The 22,722-nt window shown below is 49.8% G+C and overlaps 1 protein-coding gene across 1 annotated transcript in view; it reads left to right on the plus strand.

Moving 5' to 3' along the window:
* The window catches only part of LOC144123026 (uncharacterized), a 253,091-nt gene that overhangs the window by 192,111 nt on the left and 38,258 nt on the right, over window positions 1–22,722 (plus strand). Inside the window, exons 13-15 of the mRNA XM_077655952.1 lie at window positions 7,593–7,698; window positions 9,804–9,965; window positions 14,478–14,609. Coding sequence (XP_077512078.1) covers window positions 7,593–7,698; window positions 9,804–9,965; window positions 14,478–14,609 — 400 coding nt within the window. The remainder of the gene's footprint in view (window positions 1–7,592; window positions 7,699–9,803; window positions 9,966–14,477; window positions 14,610–22,722) is intronic.

Genomic DNA, 22,722 nt, shown 5'->3' on the forward strand with positions numbered 1-22,722 from the left:
GTTTGCAGCTGCCTGCCCATGAGGAGCTCAGCGGGAGGGGACCCAGTAAACGCGTGCGGCGTTGTTCTGTAGGAAAGCAAAATCCTGTCGATGTTTGTTTGGAAATCTCCAGGCGCCGCCTTCTTGAGTTTTCCCTTAATTGTTTGCACTACGCGTTCCGCTGCTCCGTTCGATGCTGGGTGGTATGGTGGGATCAGGATTCGCCGAATGCCGTTCTTGCTCAGGAAGTCAGCGTACTTCTCGCTGGTGAATGCGGTGCCGTTGTCGGAGACAATGATGTCTGGAATGCCATGCGTGGAAAATATGGATCGAATTGTGGCGTCCGCTGAAGGTGCATGAACGGGAACCACCTCTACCCATTTAGAGTAGGCATCAACTAGGACGAAAATGTAGTGCCCTTGAAATGGACCACCAAAGTCGACATGCATTCTAGACCATGGTTGCTTCGGAAACGGCCACGGATTAGACCGTGCTTTCCGTCCCATTCTCTGGTGTTCTTGACAGATTTTACACAGTTGCACTTTGTGTGCAATGCTGCTGTCAAGTCCTTCCCACCAAATGTGGCTCCATGCAACTGCTTTCATCTTTTCCACACCTGGGTGAGTTTCATGAAGGAGATCAAGAACTTCTGCTTGTAGTTCTTTAGGAACGACTACTCGTGTTCCTCGCAGGACGCAGTTCTCATGAACACTAAACTCTGTACGGTTCTTCTGAAATAGTGTCCAATCAGTTCCTCTTGGCAGCTCTTCACCAGTAAGGAGCGCCAGTCGTAGGCGTGACATAACAGGATCACGATCTGTAGCTTTGGCGATGGCGGATGGTGAAAGAAGTAGAGGATATGTACTTTCAAGCATGAACATATCAGCAGGCTTTGGTACTGTGCCTGGCTCTGTGGGAAGCGGTATTCGGCTCAGCGCGTCGGCGTTGCTGATGCTGGTGCCAGGGCGGTACACAAGCGTGTACTTGTACGCTGACAGGGTATTTTCCCAGCGTATCATTCTCGGTGATGATCTGTCGGGAATAGGCTTGTCCTGTCCAAGAAGTCCTATAAGTGGTTTGTGATCAGTCACCACTTCAAAGTCTTGGCCCCAGAGATACTTATGAAACTTCGATACGCCGAAAATAAGGCAAAGGCTTCTTTGTCCAGCTGACTGTAATTATTTTCTGCTGGAAGAAGGCTTCTCGATGCGAAGGCAATGGGACGTTCCCCTGTTTCATCTCGGTGTGCGAGAACAGCTTCGATTCCGTACGGTGAAGCGTCGCAACTGAGAACGATTTGCTTGGAAGAATCGAAATGATTCAGTACTGGCGCAGAAGTCAGGAGAACTTTACTTTCTCTGAAAGCTTGTTCCTCTACGCTTGTCCACTTCCAAGGAGTTTCTTTTGTAAGTAGCAGATTCAAGGGCCGGAGAACTGTCGAAAGGTTAGGCAGAAAACGCCTGTAAAAATTAATGAGTCCAAGGTAGCTTTGATCTTGCTTGACGTCCTTGGGACATGGAGCATTCACGACAGCTTCTATTTTCTTTGGTGTTGGCCTCAGTCCGTCCGCGTTTATGACATGGCCCAGGTATTCAACTTCTGTCGCTAGAAATGAACACTTCTCTAGCTTGAGCTTGAGGCCTGCTTCCTGTAGACGCTGTAGTACACTGGCTACGTTGCTCAAGTGATCGGCGTCGTCAAATCCCGTTACCAAGATGTCATCAAAGTACACGGTGACATGGCGCATGTCTTGTAGCAAATTTTCCACTGCTTTCTGGATCATGGCCGGCGCTGAAGCTACTCCGAAAGGTAGTCTGGTGTACTGGAAGAGGCCCTGAGGCGTATTGATGGTCACTAGCTTCTGTGAGCTCGTGTCAAGTTCTACCTGCTGGTAAGCGTCTTTCAGGTCCAGCCTCGTAAACTTTTTACCACCTGAAAGTTTCGCCCATAGGTCCTCGACTCGTGGCACAGGATATTTTTCCAGCACTATGGCACCGTTAATTGTGACCTTGAAGTCGCCACATATGCGCACGCGGCCGTCTTGCTTGAGCACAGGAACAATTGGGGCTGCCCACTCAGACGTTCTGACGGGTGTAAGTACCCCTTCTCGTTGCATTCTTTGCAATTCTTCTGCAACTTTGTCTTGCAATGCAAAAGGAATCGTTCGTGGTTTGAAGAATATTGGAGGTGAATCTTCCTTGACTACAATTTTGGCTTTCACACCTTTGAATGTTCCTAGTCCGTCCGAAAATACTTCTTTGTAGCAAGTCAGCTGTTCGTCAACGCTCGTAAGCGAGTCAACGGATCTGACGTCATCTAGGTCGAGCTGAAGCGCACTGATCCAGTTTCGTCCTTCAAGGGCTAAACACTGGTCCGGAGCTACAAACAAAGGCAGTGTTGCCTCTCTTCGTCAACTGGACTGAAACGGCATCCTTGCCCCTCACGGGTGTCAGTCTTCCGCAATAACGCTTCAGAATTATGTCTGATGGGTCTACTGAGAGCTCGGGAAACCGCTGTTGGAATACGGTCTCCCCTATTACGGAGACACTGGCCCCCGTGTCTAGCTCCATTCTAAGAAGCCTGCCTGCGACTTGCAAAACTGCTACAAACGGAGGAATTGTATTCTCGCTGTTTATCTGCCACGTCTCGTAGACCTGTGACTGAATTTCAGGAAGATTTCCACTGTCCTCAAGGCTGTGAACTGGCTTTTTTTGCCTTTGCGTTCTGTGATTCCTTGACACGTTCTTTTTCTTCGTGTCGGCTGCCTTTGAGCGGCGTACTCTGGGCAGATGCCCGATCTTGCTGCATGCGTTGCACCGGGGTTTGGCGTGCTGGCATACTGTTACGTAGTGCGGCTCTCCACAGCGATAACAACTTATCGTCTGTTTCATTTGCTCGCTCATCGCCCTGTGAACTGTCTGCGCTTCGGTCATGCCCTGAGCTTGCATCAACGCACTTGAGTCTATTTTAGCCGTCTCCATTGAAATTAGGAGCTTGACTGCTGACTCGAACGTCAGGTTTGGCTGTTCATGCAGGCGTCGTTGCATTGACATGTCATTAATGCCGCAGACGAGTCTATCTCGCAGCATGTCATAAAGGAAGGTGCCGTACTCACAGTTTGCTGAAAGCTTTTTCAGTGATGCGGTGTAGTCGCTGACAGACTCCTCCGGTTGGAGAGGGCGACTATTGAATCTGAAGCGGCAGACCACCACGGAAGGTTTCGGAATATAGTGGCCCGAAAGCACGGAGAATATGTCGTCGATAGAGACTTGATCTGGAGTTTTAGGCGTCAGCACGCTCCGTAGTAAGGAGTAGGTACTGATCCCGGAGCATGTCAGGAACACAGACCTTTTCTTCTCCTTTGGAACGCTGTTGGCGTCGAAGAACAGCTTGACTCGCTCCAAGTACTCCGTACAGGCTCCTCCTTCCCGGTGGAATGGCTCCAATGCTCCGTAGGTCGGCATTGTTGCAGATAATGTGATTCTGGAAAACTTTTAATTTGTCGCCAGAATTGGTATAATATTTTAAGGGGGTGAGCTTAGAAGCGAATGCGAAACGGGTCACCGATGTGCCCTAAGGAGGGCGCGGGAAGAGCGCCCCGTAAACCGACAGTACACGTTGCTGGCGTGAGTCAGACTGGCCCCTCTCCTTGAAAAGCGGGGGAGCATTTATTATCTTTTCCCTGTCCTATTTTCACCGTGCAGCTGGGTGCCGCTGAGAAGGCGCCTGCGGTGTCCTTGGCATCTGCTGCCTTGGAGAATCGTCACAATAGTTTATGGGGAATTAACGTCCCAATGCGACTCAGGCTATAAGGGACGCCGTAGTGAAGGGCTCCGGAAATTTGAACCACCTGGGGTTTTTAACGTGCACTGACATCGCACAGTACACAGGCCTCTAGAATTTCGCCTCCATCAAAATTCGACCGCCGCGCCGAGATCGAACGCATGTCTTTCGAGTCAGCAGCCGAGCGCCACAACCACTGAGCCACCGCGGCGGCTTAAAATACTTCAGTGTCCTGCGATTTGCTAATGACAATGCCTTGCTAAGTGACTCAAGGAATGAATCCCAAAGCATTATCAATAACTTGGACAGGCAGAGCATATTGATGGGTATAAATATTAACACGCAGAAAAACCAAAGTGATGCTCAACTGTCTCGCAAGAGAACAGCAGCTTATAGTTGGTAGCGAGGGGCTGGAAGAGGAAAGGGAATGCATCTACTCAAGGCAGGTAGTGACCGCTGATCTGGATCACAAGAGTGAACTAACTAGAACAATAGAATAGGGTGCATCTTCTTTGGGAGGCTCTCTCAGATCATTAATCGCAGTTTACCATGATCCGGAGTTCCCGGTTTCGAACCCGACCGCGGCGGCTGCGTTTTTATGGAGGAAAAACGCTAAGTCGCCCGTGTGCTGTGCAATGTCAGTGCACGTTAAAGATCCCCAGGTGGTCGAAATTATTCCGGAGCCCTCCACTACGGCACCTCTTTCTTCCTTTCTTCTTTCACTCCATCCTTTATCCCTTCCCTTACGGCGCGGTTCAGGTGTCCAAAGATATATGAGACAGATACTGCGCTATTTCCTTTCCCCAAAAACCAATTATTATTATTATTATTATTATTAACAGAACAGTACATAACAGCTGTATCATACCGGTACTCACCTATGGGCAGGATCAAGGAGGCAAACGAAAAGGGTCGAACTTAAATTGAGTACAAAGCAGCGAGAAAGGAAAACACAGGGGCAACGTTAGAAAACAAGAACAAGGCAGAGTGGGTCAGGGAAGAAGTACGGGTTAATAACATCCCAGTCGTAAGTAAAATGAAGAAATGGGCTACGGCAGGGCATGTAATGCGAAGACAAGATTATCTGTGTTCGCTAAGGGTGTGGGATGTCATTTCTGCCGAAGGACGAACCCCAACATAAAACATAATGACTGTTTATTAGCGATGGCAGCGGACGAGCATACCAGCACTACGCTTGTCTCGGTAGTGGAAGGAAAACAGCCGCTCTTCCCAGCCGGCAAGCCCGTTTTTGTCGTCGATGAAGCGTTGAAAGGTTTGTACAGCGTTCCTCAGGCCTAAGCTCATGAAGGGAAACTCGAACAAGCCGAAAGGGGTAATGAATGCAGTTTTCGGGACGTCGTCCGGATTGACGGGTATCTGCGTGTAGGCCTTCAAGTCTAGCACGGAGAAAACGTGGCAGCCATAAATGCGACGGGTGAATTCATGTGCATAGTGAACGGGGTACCTGTCCGGAATGGTGGGGGCGTTGAGGGCACGGTAGTCCTCACAGGTCCCCCATCCTTCGGTATTCTTTGGGACAAGGTGAAGTGGCGAGGCCCATGGGCCGTCGGAACAGCGGGCGATTCCCTCACATAGCATGGCTTCGAACTCTGCTTTGGCTATGCGCATGCGGTCCGGGGCAAGGCGACGGGCGCGGCAGAAAACCGGGAGGCCTTAGGTGGTCCGGATGTAGTGCACATGGTGTGCTGCGCATCACGTGGCAACCCGATAGGGCGCGTCAAACTGGGGAAAGTCGGCGAGGATGGCGTGGTATGTTGAATGATTTTCAACACCGAGTACTTTGATACTTGGCTGGTGGGTAGTCGTTCGCTATCCTGGCGAAGAATGTCTCATTGTCGCGTCGATGAGACGGTCGTGGGGGCAGTCCGGAAGGAGATTGTAGTGCGCCAAAACGTCTTAGCCGATGATTGGTTCGATGACGTCGGTGATGACAAAATTCCAACGAAGGCCACGGCGTAGGTTATTAAACTGGACGTGCAGGCGGAGCGAGCGGGAAGTCTTGATTGTCGACCGGTTTTCCACGCTGAGCTCGAAAGACTTAGGAGGACGGGTACCTTGAAGATGGGCTCGTGGGTAGCAGCAAATGTCGGAACCGCTGTCGAGAAGGAACCGCTGCTTTGTAATTTTGTCGGTGACGAAGATGCGACGGCCTCCAGGTTGGTAACTCGCACCCGTATCTACGAACTGCCGTTGGCGTTTTCCCTTATGTCCAGCGGAGCAGGGTGGTCGACATTACCGTGCTCTGACCCCGAAGCGTCAATGGTAGTAGCACCGGTCGTCGTCACCAGGCTGCTGCGACGGGGTGCTGTTACGGTCACAGCTTTGCGGGTGGCGCGTCGGCAAGTGTTGATCCAAGCATCGTGGAATGGGGCTAATCTGTCGATTGACATCGTCGAAACGGCACGCATGATCTGTGGTGTTCAGCAGTGCGGCGACAGCCTGGACGGTGGGCAACAACTGCGGCAACAAAGAGGCCTCGACGACGCGATCAGCGATCCCGGCAAGTTGGTCGAGAGGTATCGTAAGCTGAGCCTGCAGAATTGCCTCGACGTGCGGTGGAAGTCGTTGAAGGCAAAGTGCTCGCAGTAAGGAATCCTGGACTTCCATGTTGCCCGCGAGAGCACGTATGTTGCGGAGGAGCTGCGAAGGCTTGTGCTCGGCAAGTTCTGCGGACTGTAGTTGTCGCGTCTTCTGGTATTCCAAGAGTGACAGGCGGCGGATGAGTTCAGTCTTGAAGTGTTTGTAAAGGTTGGCCGTTGGTGGGTTGGCAAGGATATCCGGTCCTCGTTGGCGTAGCGGGCATCGAGGTGGGCGACAACATAATCGTAGCGGGTCCGGTCTTGTTTGATGTGCGCAAGGGAGAAGTGTGCCTCGACTTGGGCGAACCATACTTCGGGGGAGTCTGCCCAAAACGGTGGAAGCTTGACAGCGACACGCCAGATGTCGTGCGGGGCAGCGTGCGGGATGCCGTCTGCCGGGGTTTTGACGTTCTCGGCGGAGCCGGCACGAGGCTGCGGCACGGAAGCATTGAGCTGGCCGTGCCGTTCCTGAAGCTGTTGCTTGTGCTAGTTCATGCTGATGCGTTATTATCGCGTACCGGTCACCAGATGTGGGATGTCATTTCTACTGAAGGATGAATCTCAACATAAAACCTAATAATTGATCATTAGCGATGGCAGCGGACGAGCGTACCAGCGCTACGCTCGTCTCGGAGCCACCGTTGATGACGCGGGCCTCGGGTGACGAAGCGGTAGCGCTGTGCTTTATCGGTAACGCAGTCAAGTGTGTGGCCATGTTACTCTGGGCCGGATGATAACAAGGCTGAGGCTGCGCAGAAATATGCGCAGAGGGTGTCGCCACATGGCTAATGGAGTGGATTCCAAGAGAAGGCTAGCGTAGCAGGGGGTGGCAGAAAGTTAGGTAGGCGGACGAGATTAATAAGTTGGCGGTGACGGGCTGGCAGCAGCTAGCGAAGGACTGGACTAATTGAAGAGATGCGGGAGATGACTGTGTCTTGCAGTGGACGTAGTCAGGTTTATGATGATGAAGTGTTAGCAGTAATTTTGTTTTTTTAACTCTCTTCTTTTTCCTATCTACATCGTTTACACCCCACAATGAGGCATTTACCGTGCCGTTTGTTCTATTGTAATGTCGCTCTTTTCCAGCGTTCACACAGTGGGCTTGCATCACTTCTGAAGTTCGGATGGGCTGGAAAACGGGCAGTAGTCGGTTCTGTGTCGTGCGCCTTTGCAAGGTCCGCCGTCCTTTTGTGCTTTCGCAACCATGACCGTTCTCGCTTTCTCACGCAGCAGAGCGTCGCTGGTGTTCGTGTACCGAGTGTGGGGCCGTTCGACCTTCTACACCAGCCCATACTACACCAACTTCTTTATGCGCCAGAAGAACGACGTGCCCGTGGTGAGCACCCGCCTTCCGACTCCTTTTTGCTTCCCTGCTCTAGCATATTCGCCTGCCTCAGAGATTATTAATCCTAAAGCATTAAATGGCTCATCAACACGGAAACACGGCATCATCCAAAGAGTGGCGGCGTTACAAAACTCCCGATTTGTCGAGACGGTGTCACGTCATCAAAGGCGGGAAAAAGCAAAATTTTTGCCAGTAATAGTCAGTGCAAGTGGTTACAACTGCACCAAAAACAAAGGAATAGAATTGCAATGATTTCGCATTGCTTGCGCGCAATTCCCTTAAGTGCCCTCGGTAGTTTTTCTCCCGTCTACCGCAGTGAAGTATGTACCCGTACGTAATCACAAGTAAACTCTGTAAGCTGCGCATCTTTCAGAAAATTTTCTGCAAACATTGAAAGGTGCTTGCGCTGGAAAAGTGCACAACTGCTTTTCTGGAAGCAGCCAAAAGTGAACGTACTATAATGCCCCCCCCCCCCTTAATAAGCAACGACAACTGAGGCGCCTCATTAACTGTAGTGCGCAACTACAAGCTGCGTTTTGCGACCGTGACGAGAGCGCATTTTGAAAAGGCCGAATTGCAAAACTACCATAGCTAGTGCTTCCGGTGCACACTGAAGAACATCTCATGGTCGAATTTTAGTGTGGACCCTTCCTCTAAGGCGTTCTTGACAATTCAGACGTGGTTGTTTCACCTAAAGTTAACGCAATAGAACCAGTTAAAGACACGTTTAAGCTACCGATGTACAAATTTTGTTTCGTGAGGACAACGATTCCTCGCGCGTTATGAGAATGTTTAAAGTGCGACAACCATTTTGTCCTCGTAAGGGCTGCTGTGGCGACAATATTGCACTATTTTAGGTTAGAGCAGGCTCTTCTTTGAGACGTCGCATTTTCCTTCTTATCCTGATATACACACGCAGTGGTCCCAAAAAGTGCCACCACAGCTTGGCATACCTGCTGAAGTCACAGGCCAATGCAGGGCCTGTTCTCTGCTGTCATGTCTCTCGCGTACTGCCTTCGATGAGCGGCCACGTGAGGTGTCATTCGTGCTACTTAGCAGACACCACGTAACGCATCCAGGCATCGCTCACTTCGTCCACAATTTCTGGCAGCGTAAAACAACGTAGAAGCACAATGAGCAAAGACTGTTTTTTCTCCGAGAGGCTATGCAGTCATATATGCAACCAACCGCACTCCCGAGCATAAAAAAGCGTTCACTGTCCAACAAATAAAAACTCTCCGGGATAAAAAACTGCATGCCTATAAAAACGCAAAAACTATGACAGGGTAAAACTCGCGTTGTTGTTTACTTAGGAAATAATCTTAACTATCCACGAAAAAAATTGCTATGTATTCTTGTTTCAACGCGATAGCGTTATCGGCTCCTTTGAAACTGGAAGCAATGCGCAAAAAAGGCGTAGTGCGACCGGAGGTGAGATGACTGACACCATTCTGGCGCAGATTTACCTGATGACCTTGTATGATCGGCCAGTCAATTGCTTTGTTCCCCGCTGATGGCACCCGGTCTTATCACTTTGCATTCCCTGGGCGAGGCTTCCCAAGAGGAACAATTTATACGGTATTCGAGATTGTTGTCAATGTTTCTACTGATTTATCTCGAATGTTCACTGTAATTTTTTATACTCAGCGCGGTTGGAAGCGACGAGCGTTTTTGCCTTGCCGACTGTGGAGTGCACAGGCTGCTACGGCGGCCACCTACCCCGGGGTGTTTTCTGCTTGTGTTAATTAGGTAGTCCAATTAACAATCGCTGTTCGGCGTCAGCATGCTTCTCAGTTGTTTGCGACCTTGCTTGTCGTCACACGTGTATGACCTGGTGGGCCCAGTTCGCATGGCCATCCTCATTCAAGGAAGGCTTATGTTTGGTTGGCCAGAAGATGTGCCGGGCGCTATTGGCCAATACTTGCATTGACCGGCCAGAACAGGCCGGTCAATGCAAGAGTGGCGTCCTTGCCACTGGCACTGGACATAGACGGAGCGGTCTCGGCGCGTCGTTCTGGTTAGGTGCTCGAACTATACAACGGGCAATGGAGCTCCCCCCCCCCCCTTTACCAGAACCCTGCCCTCTCCTTGTGCAGAGTGAGCACATCAAGCGAGACGTGGCCGATCCGCTGTCCCAGATGTCGGGCCACAAGGCGGTCGCCGTCTCGCTGTCCCTCAAGGTTCGCAAATGCAATATGTTCTCCCTGGACGGCAACCAGCAGCCCAACTGCACAGAGCTGCCGCTCGACTACGCGCACGTGAGTCCACTGCGGTCCGGTCCTCCGGGTGAAGCATTGTCCTGATTCGCCGCTAGTTAGATGGGCGACACCAAGCAGTCTGAATGGCCTTATGCTGTAGAGCACAATTTCGGTCGGTCCACTTTCTTTATGCCACAACGATAGCCGTGTCTGCAACTGACCACCGCCACTGACACGCTATTTTGAAGAGTAAATGAACTGAAAAGCTTTTAGAAGGCGACTTAAATTTTACGAAATATCTTCGGGTCATTTTGTTTGCCTTTCTGCTTGCCATTGAAGAACCTGTAGGAGGAGAAATACGCCAAACTCGCTACTTGACGCCGTTCGCCTCAGCGCTTTGTCTTCTGTCGGCCCCGCAAAGGTCTTTCGGTGGCACGCCTAGTCCTCAAGCAAAACGTAAAACGCCACTTCTCGAACTGTAGTGCAGTCGGCAGTAATCTTGGCTTGTCTCCAGCGGTGACCCCGTAGCTTAAAGGTGTCTTTAATACCTGCCGCGGCGACCACTACGGCGGGGTTCGTTAGCCACAGCGTAGCTTCTAGCTGTTAAAATTGTTTAACTTGACAAAATGCATCCCACCTTGCAAACCGCTTTGCGACGGTGTCACCGCTGCTCGAAGCTGACTGCTTGCGCAGCTCTTGCAAGTGGAAAGTTTCGATTCAAAGGCCACATGTGTGTTGTTAGATGTCGAGATATGTATACGTTGAAAGGTATGTAATTACGCCGCTTTGAGCCACTGCATCGCAGTTTCTTGGTACTGAATTTCGTGGTTTCAACGATGATGCGGTTATTGCTTGATGTGAAAAGTGTTATCTTACCGCTAAATGCGGAAAGTCCAGAATCAGTTGTACTCCACAGACGCCTTAGCGCTTTCCCTCCATCGAAATGCGGCCGCGCCAGCCTGCGCTTCATGCTCAGCAGCCTGCTCCGACGGCTGCTGAGCTGCAGCGGCGCATTGGGCAGTGCATTGGCAGCGTATAGCTTGGAGCTGCTCGTCGCAACAGAGAGTTCGACACTTCGCTCTGTTAAAAAGAAAAAAAAACAGGTGTCGCACACTGCTTTTGGCTCTTGACGTAAGACTGGCGTCGTTAGTGCTAATGCCCTCTGAGCAGAAGGCGTCAAAGAGCGTAGGAAAAACATAAGTAACGCACCATATATTGTGCCTTCTATGACACAAAAATGCACCCATACTTCAAATATTGCGTGTTTGGACTCTGTTCTGTGTTAACGTTGTGTGTTAAGTACACACTCAGTACAGTTCCCAGGCCCAAGTTTTGTTTTACACCATCTCGCGTGTATATGTTTACTCCCCACTCCAAGACAGACAAGCTTGGCACAGCGAAGTCCTGTTTCCTGTCAGCCCATTCCAAGTCGTGGGTGGACTCAAAGGCAGAAAACTTTTACCATCAGGCCAGTGGTATCATTCCCCCTGGTTCCCCTGCTCATGTGATTTCTGCTCTTTTCAAAAGACTGCACATAGGCCCACTCCACTCCCCTGCAATTTAGTTTCAAAGGGTCCGAGGAAGCAGGAGAAAGAGCTCAATATGTTAACAGTTATTCAATATGGTAACAGGCTGTCGCATTCTCTCAGAGGTGTACACAGCCGGAACGGTTTCTATACGGCTTGTCAGCCCGGAGTTTATCAGCAACTGCTCGTCCCGCGGTCCAGAGGGATACAAAAAAGTTGACTACATGCTAAATCAGTCAAAGCGCTTTGTAGCCCGTTGCTCTTCTGTTGGTCAAATGTGCTCTTCCGAGTACAGCCTTTCGACTACATGCAGTTTGAATTCTGCATTTCAAAACGGGTGATATTTGAACACTAGGCCTAATTTGTATTATTGTTATCAAATGAAATGCGAACAGTGGAGCTCTTGGCAAACTGTCCACATCAGGCCGTCTGCCTGTCGTTATCAGTTACAGGTGCGGTCTTATGGTTTCCGATAGTTTTGTTCTGTTTTATTTGACTTTCGTTTTGCCGCTGAAGCGCCATATTCATGCTTTTCACCGATCACAATTTGCACAGACCGGTTTCGCAGACGGCAGCGAGTGAAGCGAGCGATCCTATCTCCCTGGATAAACAGCACTCTGTATAAGACGACTTGTAAGTAGTTCTATTCTAAAACTCCCTATGATGCTTCGTCAGGCCGCTTGAAATTTCTCGCCTAATGCACCCCACCATCGGCAAGGCCTCCGTGAGAGTGTCTCGGAAGTGCGGTGCTTTGTATTCGCAATATCGTTGCAGTGATTATGAACAGTCATTTTTCTCCGCATGGAGAAAGTACAGGCTTGAGCGCAAGTTTGGATTCACGTATAAATACTGCGGACAGTACCGCCATTGCACGATCATCAACGACGAAACCTCTTTTCCTGAATTGGTCAACCTTCATTTTTTCGCAGAACAGGCGCTTATAGCGCCGCGATTATGGAAGAAAAATGGAAGCGCTGCTAGACAGGGCTCTATAAGCGCTCGCTTTACATACGCGGGCGACAGCCGCTGCCGCCAGAGGAACTGCGCTGCGCCAGTTGCGCTCACTTGCGCTCCAGTGGCAAAGCGAGAAAACGAACTCAAGAGAAGACAAGCAAAAGTGTCGATAAACGGGTGCGGGCGCCTATCGCTGTTAGCGACAGGCAGACGGCCTAAGCTGGACCGTTCGCCACGCGTTCCGCTGTTCGCATTTCATTTGACGCCTATAGTACAAGAATGCCTTTAGGAGGGACCGACGTTTCTGCCTTCCAGCGCACTTATTCATAGCATAGTTAATTTGTTAAACCTTTGCATGGGCAAGTGGTTACAAGCGGCTTAAGGGCTACAGGGGCTACGTTGGGGAACATAGAACTCGATCTTTCTTCCAAAATGATTTATTATGCCAAGAATACCAAGCATAAACAAACTCCTTCGGCACATTACTGGATGGATAGAAAAAGGACCACTAGTATGTCCCAGTAGCCCTAATGTCGTCCAATCGAAATTGTCAGTGGGACATAAGTTGCCCCTAAGAGATGCTACAAAAAAAATAAGTCGCGCACTTAACATCACCACAATTTTTTGCATGAAGGGCGAGACACAATCTTTCCACAACAGCACGTTGCTGGTAATGTAGAACAATTTTCTGCAAAGTTGAGAGTGCGTAGTAAAGTGCCATCGACAGTTCATTCTCATTGCCGCAGCTTAGAGAAGTGGTTCCGTCACTAAAATCTGAACTCTTCAGTACGCGACTTTCAGGACGTCCGTTCTTTTTCTCCTGGCGTCCTCGGCAACTCGTTCCTGCGCGGAAAATCACAGCTTGATCGGCTGCCGCTCTTGTATCAGCTTTCATTGCACAAGATCGATGCCTTCGAGTTCACGAAGAGTGTTGGGCTAGATGTATTGGTTGGCACTATCAGCGTCAAGAAGACAACATGCTTATAGCAAGTTTACTTTAACGACAGATATTTGTTTTCGTTCCTGAGAACCATTTCTGGGAACACATCACAAATAGAGGTCTGTTCATTCAGACTTGCTTAACATGCCGGCAGTTTTTCTGATACGCTTGTGAGAGTGTCAGTAGGGCCTTCACTTTGGCGAAAAATTATCCCTCTCGCCGTTGTCTCTAGCGTTGTCAACGGTCTGAGCGTGACTCAGCGGTTACTACTGCTTCCACCAGAATTCTTTCTCTTCTTTCTGTCAATGTTCGAGGGGCACGCTCATTGACTTCTGGCGTCATGGTGGGCTGAAGAAGAACGTGCTCGAAAATGGTGTCTCCAGTTATTCAATGCCTCACTTCCAGAACAGTCCTGATATCTGAAGAGATGTTCTAAAGACTCTTGGGCGACGAGCTTCGCTACGCTCAAGAAAATCTGGCCCCCTTAGAACGGCACGCTACCACGATGTCAAGCATGGTAAATGTGTGTGTCGTTGCTAAGCCAGATGTTCGTGCACAGGTGTGCGGACGTTAAAAGAAAAAAAAATGCGGACCCACTACTAAACATCGTCCTTGCATAATAAACTGAACATAGAGAAGAACGTATGTGTGCTTGTATGCGTGATAAACGTGCTCTTCGGAAAAATAGCAGCGGCAACGTGAGCCACCAGAACCGACACGCGAACAGCTAATCTCGCTGCATAAAATATGCCTATCGCATCACTACTGCACACATTCCTAATAAGGAGCCACATACAAAGTTTGACCCACCCGTCACTTGGTTTTCTGAAGCGAAGGAACGATCTCAGCACAAACACTGAGAATGGTGGGGTCGGCAAGTGTGTGTTCTGAGTGTGGGGAGCGCTCTGCCCGAACCTCTCCACGTCTCTCTGGTGTTCGCGAATTCTAGAGGTTGACGATGCTCGATTCGGTAGCGGTTCAATATTCTTATAATATCTAGCCGTGCAAAAGTGCCATTCGGACGCCTCTAGCTCAAAGCATCGCCTGGCCGACCGCTTACCACCTTTCCCGCCGCAGAGATCGAAGTAGACTTGACTGTTCGCTGTGTTTTTCTCTAAAGGACGGAGAGTGTACGTTCACCTCCTCTTCCAGATCTGCACCCTATATCCCGCTTATGTCCAGACCCACTACTATTCGGTGATGACCAGGCGGTGGAAGGGGTTCGACGAGGTCGACATGACGGACATCTACTTTTACGAAGTTGAAGAAACAGTTTCCAGGAAGGTGAGGGCTCTTAATTGTGCATTCGTTGACCTGCCTAGCCAAGGGCGACAGGAACCGGCTTCTAGTATGCGGGTTCCTTGAAACGCACGAATGCACCAGCTGGTTTTCACACTTTCGCTGTTCTCCGCTCTAAGTTAAGCTGATGCTGATCACACCCAAACCACTTTCAAGGCGTAATCGCAGCAAGCTCACCTCATCTCAATGTTTCCCTGAAACCGTAACACAGTCTTCGTTTTTTCGTCGCGAAAAGGCAGTTATTGCTATATTCAACTCCTGCGTTTCGTTCTGTCCTTGACTGAGTATTTACAACTATCTCTGCCACGCGCCACAGGCCGTATGCGACTCAGGTGGCTCAGCTGCGCCAGCAGGTGAGAATATGTAGAGGGCTATAGTATAACGTTGCCTAATTAGGGCTACCATTACATATGGCTGAGGAACCACCTGCGAGTGCCCCGCAAAACACCGCAAACTATGGTTGGACACACGCCGATTTAAGATTTAGTATAACGCAGAGCGCATCGTCGTGGACTATGTGGGTCCTCAACGGGAAAGCTGCAAAAAAGAACTACCATAAAATACGACACCCAGTAACACGAAATACAAAAACTGTTATAGTTCATGTAAATGTAGCGGCAGCAGTGATGCGGGGAGTTTGCGAGTAATTCAGCCATGCCTAGGCGGCGCACATATATACGTTCGTTATCTCTCTCAGAAATTAGTAAAAAGATAATGAAAACAACATACAGGACGAAAAAAAGTCGTTCTCAGATTGAAGTACCGTACCTTTGTGTCCGTTTGCTACACTAAACCTATAGCCGAAACTCGTAAATACTTTGGCAGAAAATTATTGCACCTCTAAAAATAAAACGACGCATGAAGATGACACAAGGAAGAGCGCTGAGTATCAACGGCTTTACTGAGAGATGTTTACATGTATATACAGTCGAGCCCACTTATAATGAACCTGACGGTCGCGTGGATTGCGTTCGTTCTATTCGAGCTCCATAGTAAGTGGTTTTTCTTCCCGTGTCACAGCCAAAATACGAAGACGGACAGTGTAAGTCGTCTATGCGCGCCTGCTTATTCGAGCTAGACCCGATTTAAGGCGCTTTTCAAGCCCTACAGCGCAGTCACAGGCCGCTCGCCGACGCCATTGCTCCCAACTTAATAGAGAGTCAAATAATTTGAAGAAGAATGAGGTGGAGCGGATTCAATTGGCAGGTTCTCTATGATCATGAATGGCACTTTACCACTATCTCTAAAGATAAAATTATACAACAGTGTAACGGGGGCTTATGTCAGCTCTCAGGCGGCGGCGAAACCACGGCGGCGGCAGAGTCTCTCGTCTGTCCAGGTCGGCACGCTCTCGCTCTGAGCGATGGCAGTGCGCCTAGGATAATGCCCTTCTCCTTCACAATGGTCCCAGGGAGAAACGATGCCATCCTGGCGACTCATGGGGCCGACCACACAACCGGGTCGTAGTACGGCTCGAGTCGTTAGACATGCACAGTCACGGGACCACGTCGGCGGAGATCGGAAGACGGTGTTAGGGGCTCAATAATGTAGCTCAATAATGTAGTTGACTGAGGATGTGCGCTCCAGGACGCTGTAATAGCGATGGTATTTCGAAAGAAGTTTCTTTGAGAGGCCGGGAGCAGTGGAAATGATCCATAGCCAGGTCAATAAACCGGGAGAAAATCCGGATCAAGCTGACCTTCGTCATTGCGGTGTTTTTGGCGCCCCTGAGTGTCTACCGTGAGCGGCCGTGCAATCTGGGCGCAGACTTCTGCGTGCTGGGAAGCTTAAGAAACAGTTGTACACTCAGATCATGCAGGGCGGTATGCGAGAGCTGTGTCGATGGGAGCGGATGGATGCCGGACGTAGAGCAGAAAAAATGGGGAGATGCCTGTTCCGGACTAAGTAGCAGCGTTGTAGACGGACGTAATATAGGGTCGAACGAGGACTCCGTTCGTGTGGTTGGCAGCACCGCACATAGCCAGCATGTCGCCCAGAGTGCGAATAAATCGTTCCAGTAGACAATTTGTTTGCATGGTAGGCTGTACAAGGTAGTCCGTATAACTATATAGCACTCAGCGAGTAGAGCTTTAACGACGTCAGAAAAGAAGTCGCGTCCACTGTCACTGCTAAAAGAAGTTAACCAGGAGCCCCGTGGCGAAGTATAAAGCGCTGCAAATTGAAGGACGCCACTTCACAAACTGCCTGCCGCGCGGCCACTTCACAAGCAGCCTGCCGCGCGGCGGTTTCTGCATACCCGGTCAGGTGATCAATGGCTGCCAGCAGCGGCGTACTCCCGAGGGTCGTATAAATCTATGCCAACACGGTCGAAGGGACGAGGCGGACAATGTAGTGGCTGCAACTCTCCAGCGGTGTGATGAGGCAGCTGCTTACGGCGTTGGCAGGACGGGCAGGATCGGACGTATTTTAGGATGAAGTTATACATGCCGCGCGAGTAGTATTCGAGACAGATGCGAGTGTACGTCTCGAAGACTCCCGTGTGGGCGCATTGCGGGTCAGCGTGGAAACAGGGGCAGATTTGCGACCGGAGATGTCGGAGAATGACGAGAACCAATTTTCATCGGTAAGAGTTATAGTTGAGCCGATAAAGCAGATCATCCCAAATTGCAAAATTTGAATTTTGGCGGCGAAGGGGGCGGGACGTTGGGGCCGTAGATGGGTCAGAGAGAAAGTCAAGAAGATAGGCAATCCATTCATTTTTACGCTGCTCAGAAGGCATACCGCCGGTGGTGAGTGGAGGCGCAGTGGATTCGAAGGCGGAGAGGCTGCCAATTCGGCCGGTAGCTGGGAGCGGGACAGGGCATCAGCGTCCTGATGCTTGCGGCCCGACCGATATACGACACGCATATGCTATATTCTTGTACACGGAGAGCCCATCGAGCCAGACGACCAGAGGGATCTTTGAGCGAAGAAAGCCAGCATAGGGCATGGTGGCCGGTGACCACGTCAAACGGACGGCCATAGAGATAAGGTCGAAACTTTCCAAGGGCCCAGACAATGGCCAAGCACTATTTTTCCGTCACGGAGTAGTTGGATTCGGCTTTCGTGAGGGTGCGGTTGGTGTAAGCAACTACATATTCCTCGAATTCAGACTTCCGTTGGGCGAGGACAGCCCCGAGGCCAATGCCACTGGCGCCCGTGTGTACTTCGGTTTGACCTTGTGGGTCGAAGTGACGCAAGATGGGTGGTGCCATGAGGAGACTGCGCAAGGTGTTGTACGCGTCGTCGCACGCAGACCAGCAACTCGAAAAATCCACGTTGCTGCCGAGAAGCTGTGTTAAATGGGCAACAATAGCCGCAAAGTTGTGAATAAAACGTCGAAAATAGGAAGAGAGGCCTGGAAGCTGCGCAGTTTATATATAAAAGTAGATTTTGGAAACGCCGCCACAGCACGATGTTTGGCGGTGTCGGGGCGGATGCCCTCTTTCGACACAGAGTGGCTTGAAATTGTCAGTTCACGGGCAAGAAATCGACAATTTTTCAAGCTCTGCTGAAGGCCGGCGTCCGTAAAGAAGGTTAAGACGTGCTTCAGCCGAAACAGATGAGTCGCAAATTCGGGAGAAAAGATCACGATGTCGTCGAGACAACAGAGGCACGACTTCCATTTCAGGCCGCGCAGAGTGGTGCCCATCATGCACTCGAAAGTAGCCGAAGCATTACGGAGGCCAAAAGGCATGACGTTAAATTTATACAGGTCATCAGGGGTCACAAATGCGGTTTTACCGCGAACGTCGGCTTCCATTACGACCTGCATGTACTCAGAGCATAAATCGAGAGAATAGTTCCGCTCCTTGAAAGCAGTCCAGCGCATCATCAATGCAGGGAAGAGGGTAAACAACCTTTCGCGGATCTTTCTCAGGCGGCGGCGATGAACGCAGAAACGAATAGAGCCATCTTTCTTCTTCACAAGTACCACGGGTGAGAACCAGGGACTGCGTGTGGCCTGAATCACGACGTTCTGAAGCATGGTGTCACCAGTGTCGATGTGGTGGGTGATAGTCGACGTGCGGGTCAAAGCGGGTTGGTGTGCATCGGAGGAGGAAATGAATTGATGAAGCAGCGCGAGAAGTTTAGTGGTTTGAGCTGCAGGGAGAGAGGCGTCGTTGGAGGGAGGGAAAACGTCTGGAGGTGGAGTGTCGACTGCAGGAACCGGTGGGCTGAGGGCATCTACGTCGAGGGACGGCGAATCGTCAGTCTCATTGCGATAGAGAATGAAATCAATGATCTGGACGGTACCGAGGCACTCACCGCGACGCACTGCGAAAGCATATGTAAACGGATTGGTCACGAACAACTCTAAGGCCAGTTGACAGGATGAGGCCGGTGTAAGGTATAGGCAGGTACTTGCGACACAGAAAGAGGTGCGATGGTGTAAAAAGTGCGTTGCCGTCGCGAACAAGTTCAGAAAAGATGGGCACAAGAACAGAAGAGCAGGCAGGCAGTTCAATGTCTTGGGCAATGACGGCTTTGGCAGGAACAGCAGAAGGGGCATCGGGCGACGAGGACCCGCTGAGCGCAAGGAACTCGAGTTCAGCACTAACACAATCGAACCTGCATGATGGCGCGACAGGAAGCCCCAACCCAACATGACTTCATGAGAACCGGTTGGCAAAATGGCGAATTTAATTAAGCAGAGGACCTCCTGAATAACGACGGGAGCCGTGCGCGTCGCTAACGGCGCAATCGCCTGCGCGCTTGCGGTACGCAGCGAGAATCCAGAAAGTGGGGTCGTCACTTTTCGCAAGGAGCGGCAAAAGGTGGTGGCCATGGCAGAAACAGCAGCACATGTGTCGACAAGTGCCGGAACAGAAACACCCTCTACGGAAACGGGGATCAGATTTGCGGGATATAATTGAGGCCTTGGACATATCGCTGGTGGTTCAGTTCTCGCCTCAGGAACTGCGGCATCTATTATTTTCCTCTTGCGAGAGATCCGGGCGCCGACGCATGGGAGAAACGGAGAGGCGCCGGATGAAGAAGGTAGTGCAATCAGGTGGCAGAGAGCTGCTATGTGGCGGCTCGGCTGGCGGTTAGTATTCACTGGGAGGAGGCCAGTAACCGGCAACTTTGGAAACTGACACACGACGACGGCAAAGCCAGGCCACATGACCAGGTAATCCACAAGAGCAAGAAATACAACCTTTGACCGCAAAGTTTCGAGAATGATTTATTTCCTTCTCTAGAAATGGTTCCCCAAAGCAAACCAAATTAAATGTTAAAGCGAATCTATAGTGCCATCATTGCAGGCGAACCTGTGCAATTTATTTTATTTGCTGTGGCAGCCGCTAGATGGCACTACATGTAGAAATATAACTGTTTTCATTGATACAGTGTATAGAGATTGCTGAAAAGGAACACAGGCCCCTATGGCTAGCATTTCTGGATATTAGGGAAGCCAACCACAACGTCATTCAAGAGTATACTGGGCACATTGGATGTAGAAAATGGAGTAATTAATCCTTTAAAAGATATGTATAAAGGCTACAGAGTGCTCATAAAATGTGGAAAAAATGTTTGAGGGCCTGTAGAGTTAGAGTGGAGGCTTAGGCAAGGATGTCCTCTGTCTCCTTTGTTGTTCGTGTTTTACCTGCAAGGGTTCGAGACCTAGCTATAGAGAGGAGCGGTTTAGGCGTCAGCCTTTCTTTTCAAACGAAGGAAATGGATCAAACAGTCATAACTGGGATTAACATACGCGGATGATATAGTGATAATGGATGACAACAAGGAAGACTTGCAGAAGTTGATAGACATGTGGTACACAGGGAGATAGATTAGGTATCAAGCTTAGTAAGGAAAAATCTGCACTCATGATATTTAATGATGAGGTGGGCGAGCATAGAATACAGGAGTTCACGCTAGAAGTAGTGGATGACTACAAGTACCTTGGGATGTGGATAAATAACGGTGCTGAGTATCTGACAGATCATGAAAATTATGTAATGAATAAAACTAGTAGGAATGCAGCTGTCATGAAAAATAGGGCACTGTGAAATTACAAAAGGTATGAAGTGGTAAGAGGGATCTGGAAAGGGATGATGGTTCCTAGCCAGACTTTCGGTACTGCGGTCCTGTGCATGAGACCAGATGTTCAAGCAAGGTTAGAAATCAAACAACACGGCGTAGGGAGGATAGCTTTGGGAGCACATGGCAATGCACCAGATCAGAGGGTACCGGGTGATATGGGATGGGCGTCGTTCGAGAGCAGAGAAGCTAGCAGTACGATAGCATTTGAGGAGCGATTGAGAAAAATGGAGGAAAAGCAGTGGTCTAGAAAATATTTCAGATACGTGTACATAAGGAATGTTGATACGAAATGAAGCGAGCTAGAAAATTGAGAAGCGAATATCTGGACAGCAGTAGGGGAGCAAATCAGCAATTATTGGTTAAGAAAAAGGTTAAAGAAACAGAGAGAGCCCAGTGGAAAAACGAATGCTGAAGAAATCCGCACTGGGAACATAAAGGATCTTTAAGCAGGAAATTGCCAAAGAAACTGTCTACAATTATTGTAGGGGAAGCTCTTTGTTGTTTGAGGCCAGGACGGGAGTTTTGCGGACTAAGACATATAGAGTAAGGTACCACGAGATAGTCACGTTGAGCGTTGCGTGCGGAGAGGTAGAGGAAACGGCTGAACACTTGATACATTTCTGTAAAGGGCTTCACCCTGGTGTGGAAAGCAGCAGGGCTGATTTATTCAAAGCATTGGGGTTTAAGGACAGTGAAGGAAAATCAGATTTTAAGTGGGTAGAAGTAACCAAGAGATGGTTATCTGATTGGTGGCTTAATTCAAGACAAGAGTAAAATTTCATAAGTCATGGCTAGGTGGCTTGAGCCACCGCCCGATTTAAAGGGTTCAGCCTTATCCATCCATCCATCCATCCATCCATCCATCCATCCATCCATCCATCCATCCATCCATCCATCCATCCATCCATACATACATACATACATACATACATACATACATACATACATACATACATACATAAATACATACATACATACATACATACATACATACATACATACATACATACATACATACATCCACCCATCCATCCATCCATCCATCCATCCATCCATCCATCCATCCATCCATCCATCCATCCATCCATCCATCCATCCATCCATCCATCCATCCATCCATCCATCAATCGTTCCATCCATCCATACGTTGGCACTAGTCGCTTGCGCATTCTACTGTGAGTGAATGTGGAGAGATGGACGCCCACCTCGAACAGCGTGTAAACATAAAAATTCAGTGTGAAGCTTGGCAAGACAGCCACACAGACGTATGAGCTCCTTCGTGACTCTTACGGCAATGAGACATTATCGCGGGCGCGAGGTTTCGAGTGGCAAAAGAGGTTCGTTTCGGGGAGAACGTCGGTGGAAGACGACACAAGGCAGGGGTGCCCTTCAACCTCACGGAATGAAAACAACGTAGCTTAATTCAGGGAATTCGTACAGCAGGACCGCACCATTACAGTCCGCATGCTATCAGATGCTCTCGATATTAGTAAGGCAACATGCCACCAAATTTTGCGTGAAACTTGAGGAAACGAAAGCTGAATGCCAGATTTGTGCCGCACTCCGTCACACAGGACCAGAAGGACATGCGGGCCTCAGTGAGCGCTGATTTGCTCTCCGAGGCAGAGAAGGACGCTGCATTCGTGGACAGCATCCTTGCTGAAGTCGAAACACGGTGTTTTCAATACGATCCTCAAACAAAGAGGTAAACCGCCGTATGGCAGTCCACAAGCCCTCCGGCGTCGAGAAAGGTGCGGCGACAGAAGACCAAAATGAAGACGATGCTGATAGTTTTTTTTCGATGCCAGAGGTGTCATACACCACGAGTTCGTCCCACAAGGCCAGACGGAGAATCAAGAGTTTTATATCCGCGTGCTCCAACACATGAGTGATGCAGTGCGACGCCGTCGCCCTGACTTAAGGGCGTCTAGACAATGGAGCCTTCTGCACGATAACGAAAGGCCACACACTGCTCTCAGCGTGACAAAATTTCTCGTTACGCACAGCATTACTGTACTTCCCCGTCCATCATACTCGCCAGACCTCTCCCCAT

The sequence above is a fragment of the Amblyomma americanum genome, chromosome 3 (assembly GCF_052857255.1).
Source record: "Amblyomma americanum isolate KBUSLIRL-KWMA chromosome 3, ASM5285725v1, whole genome shotgun sequence".
NCBI classification, from domain to species: Eukaryota; Metazoa; Arthropoda; class Arachnida; order Ixodida; family Ixodidae; genus Amblyomma; species Amblyomma americanum.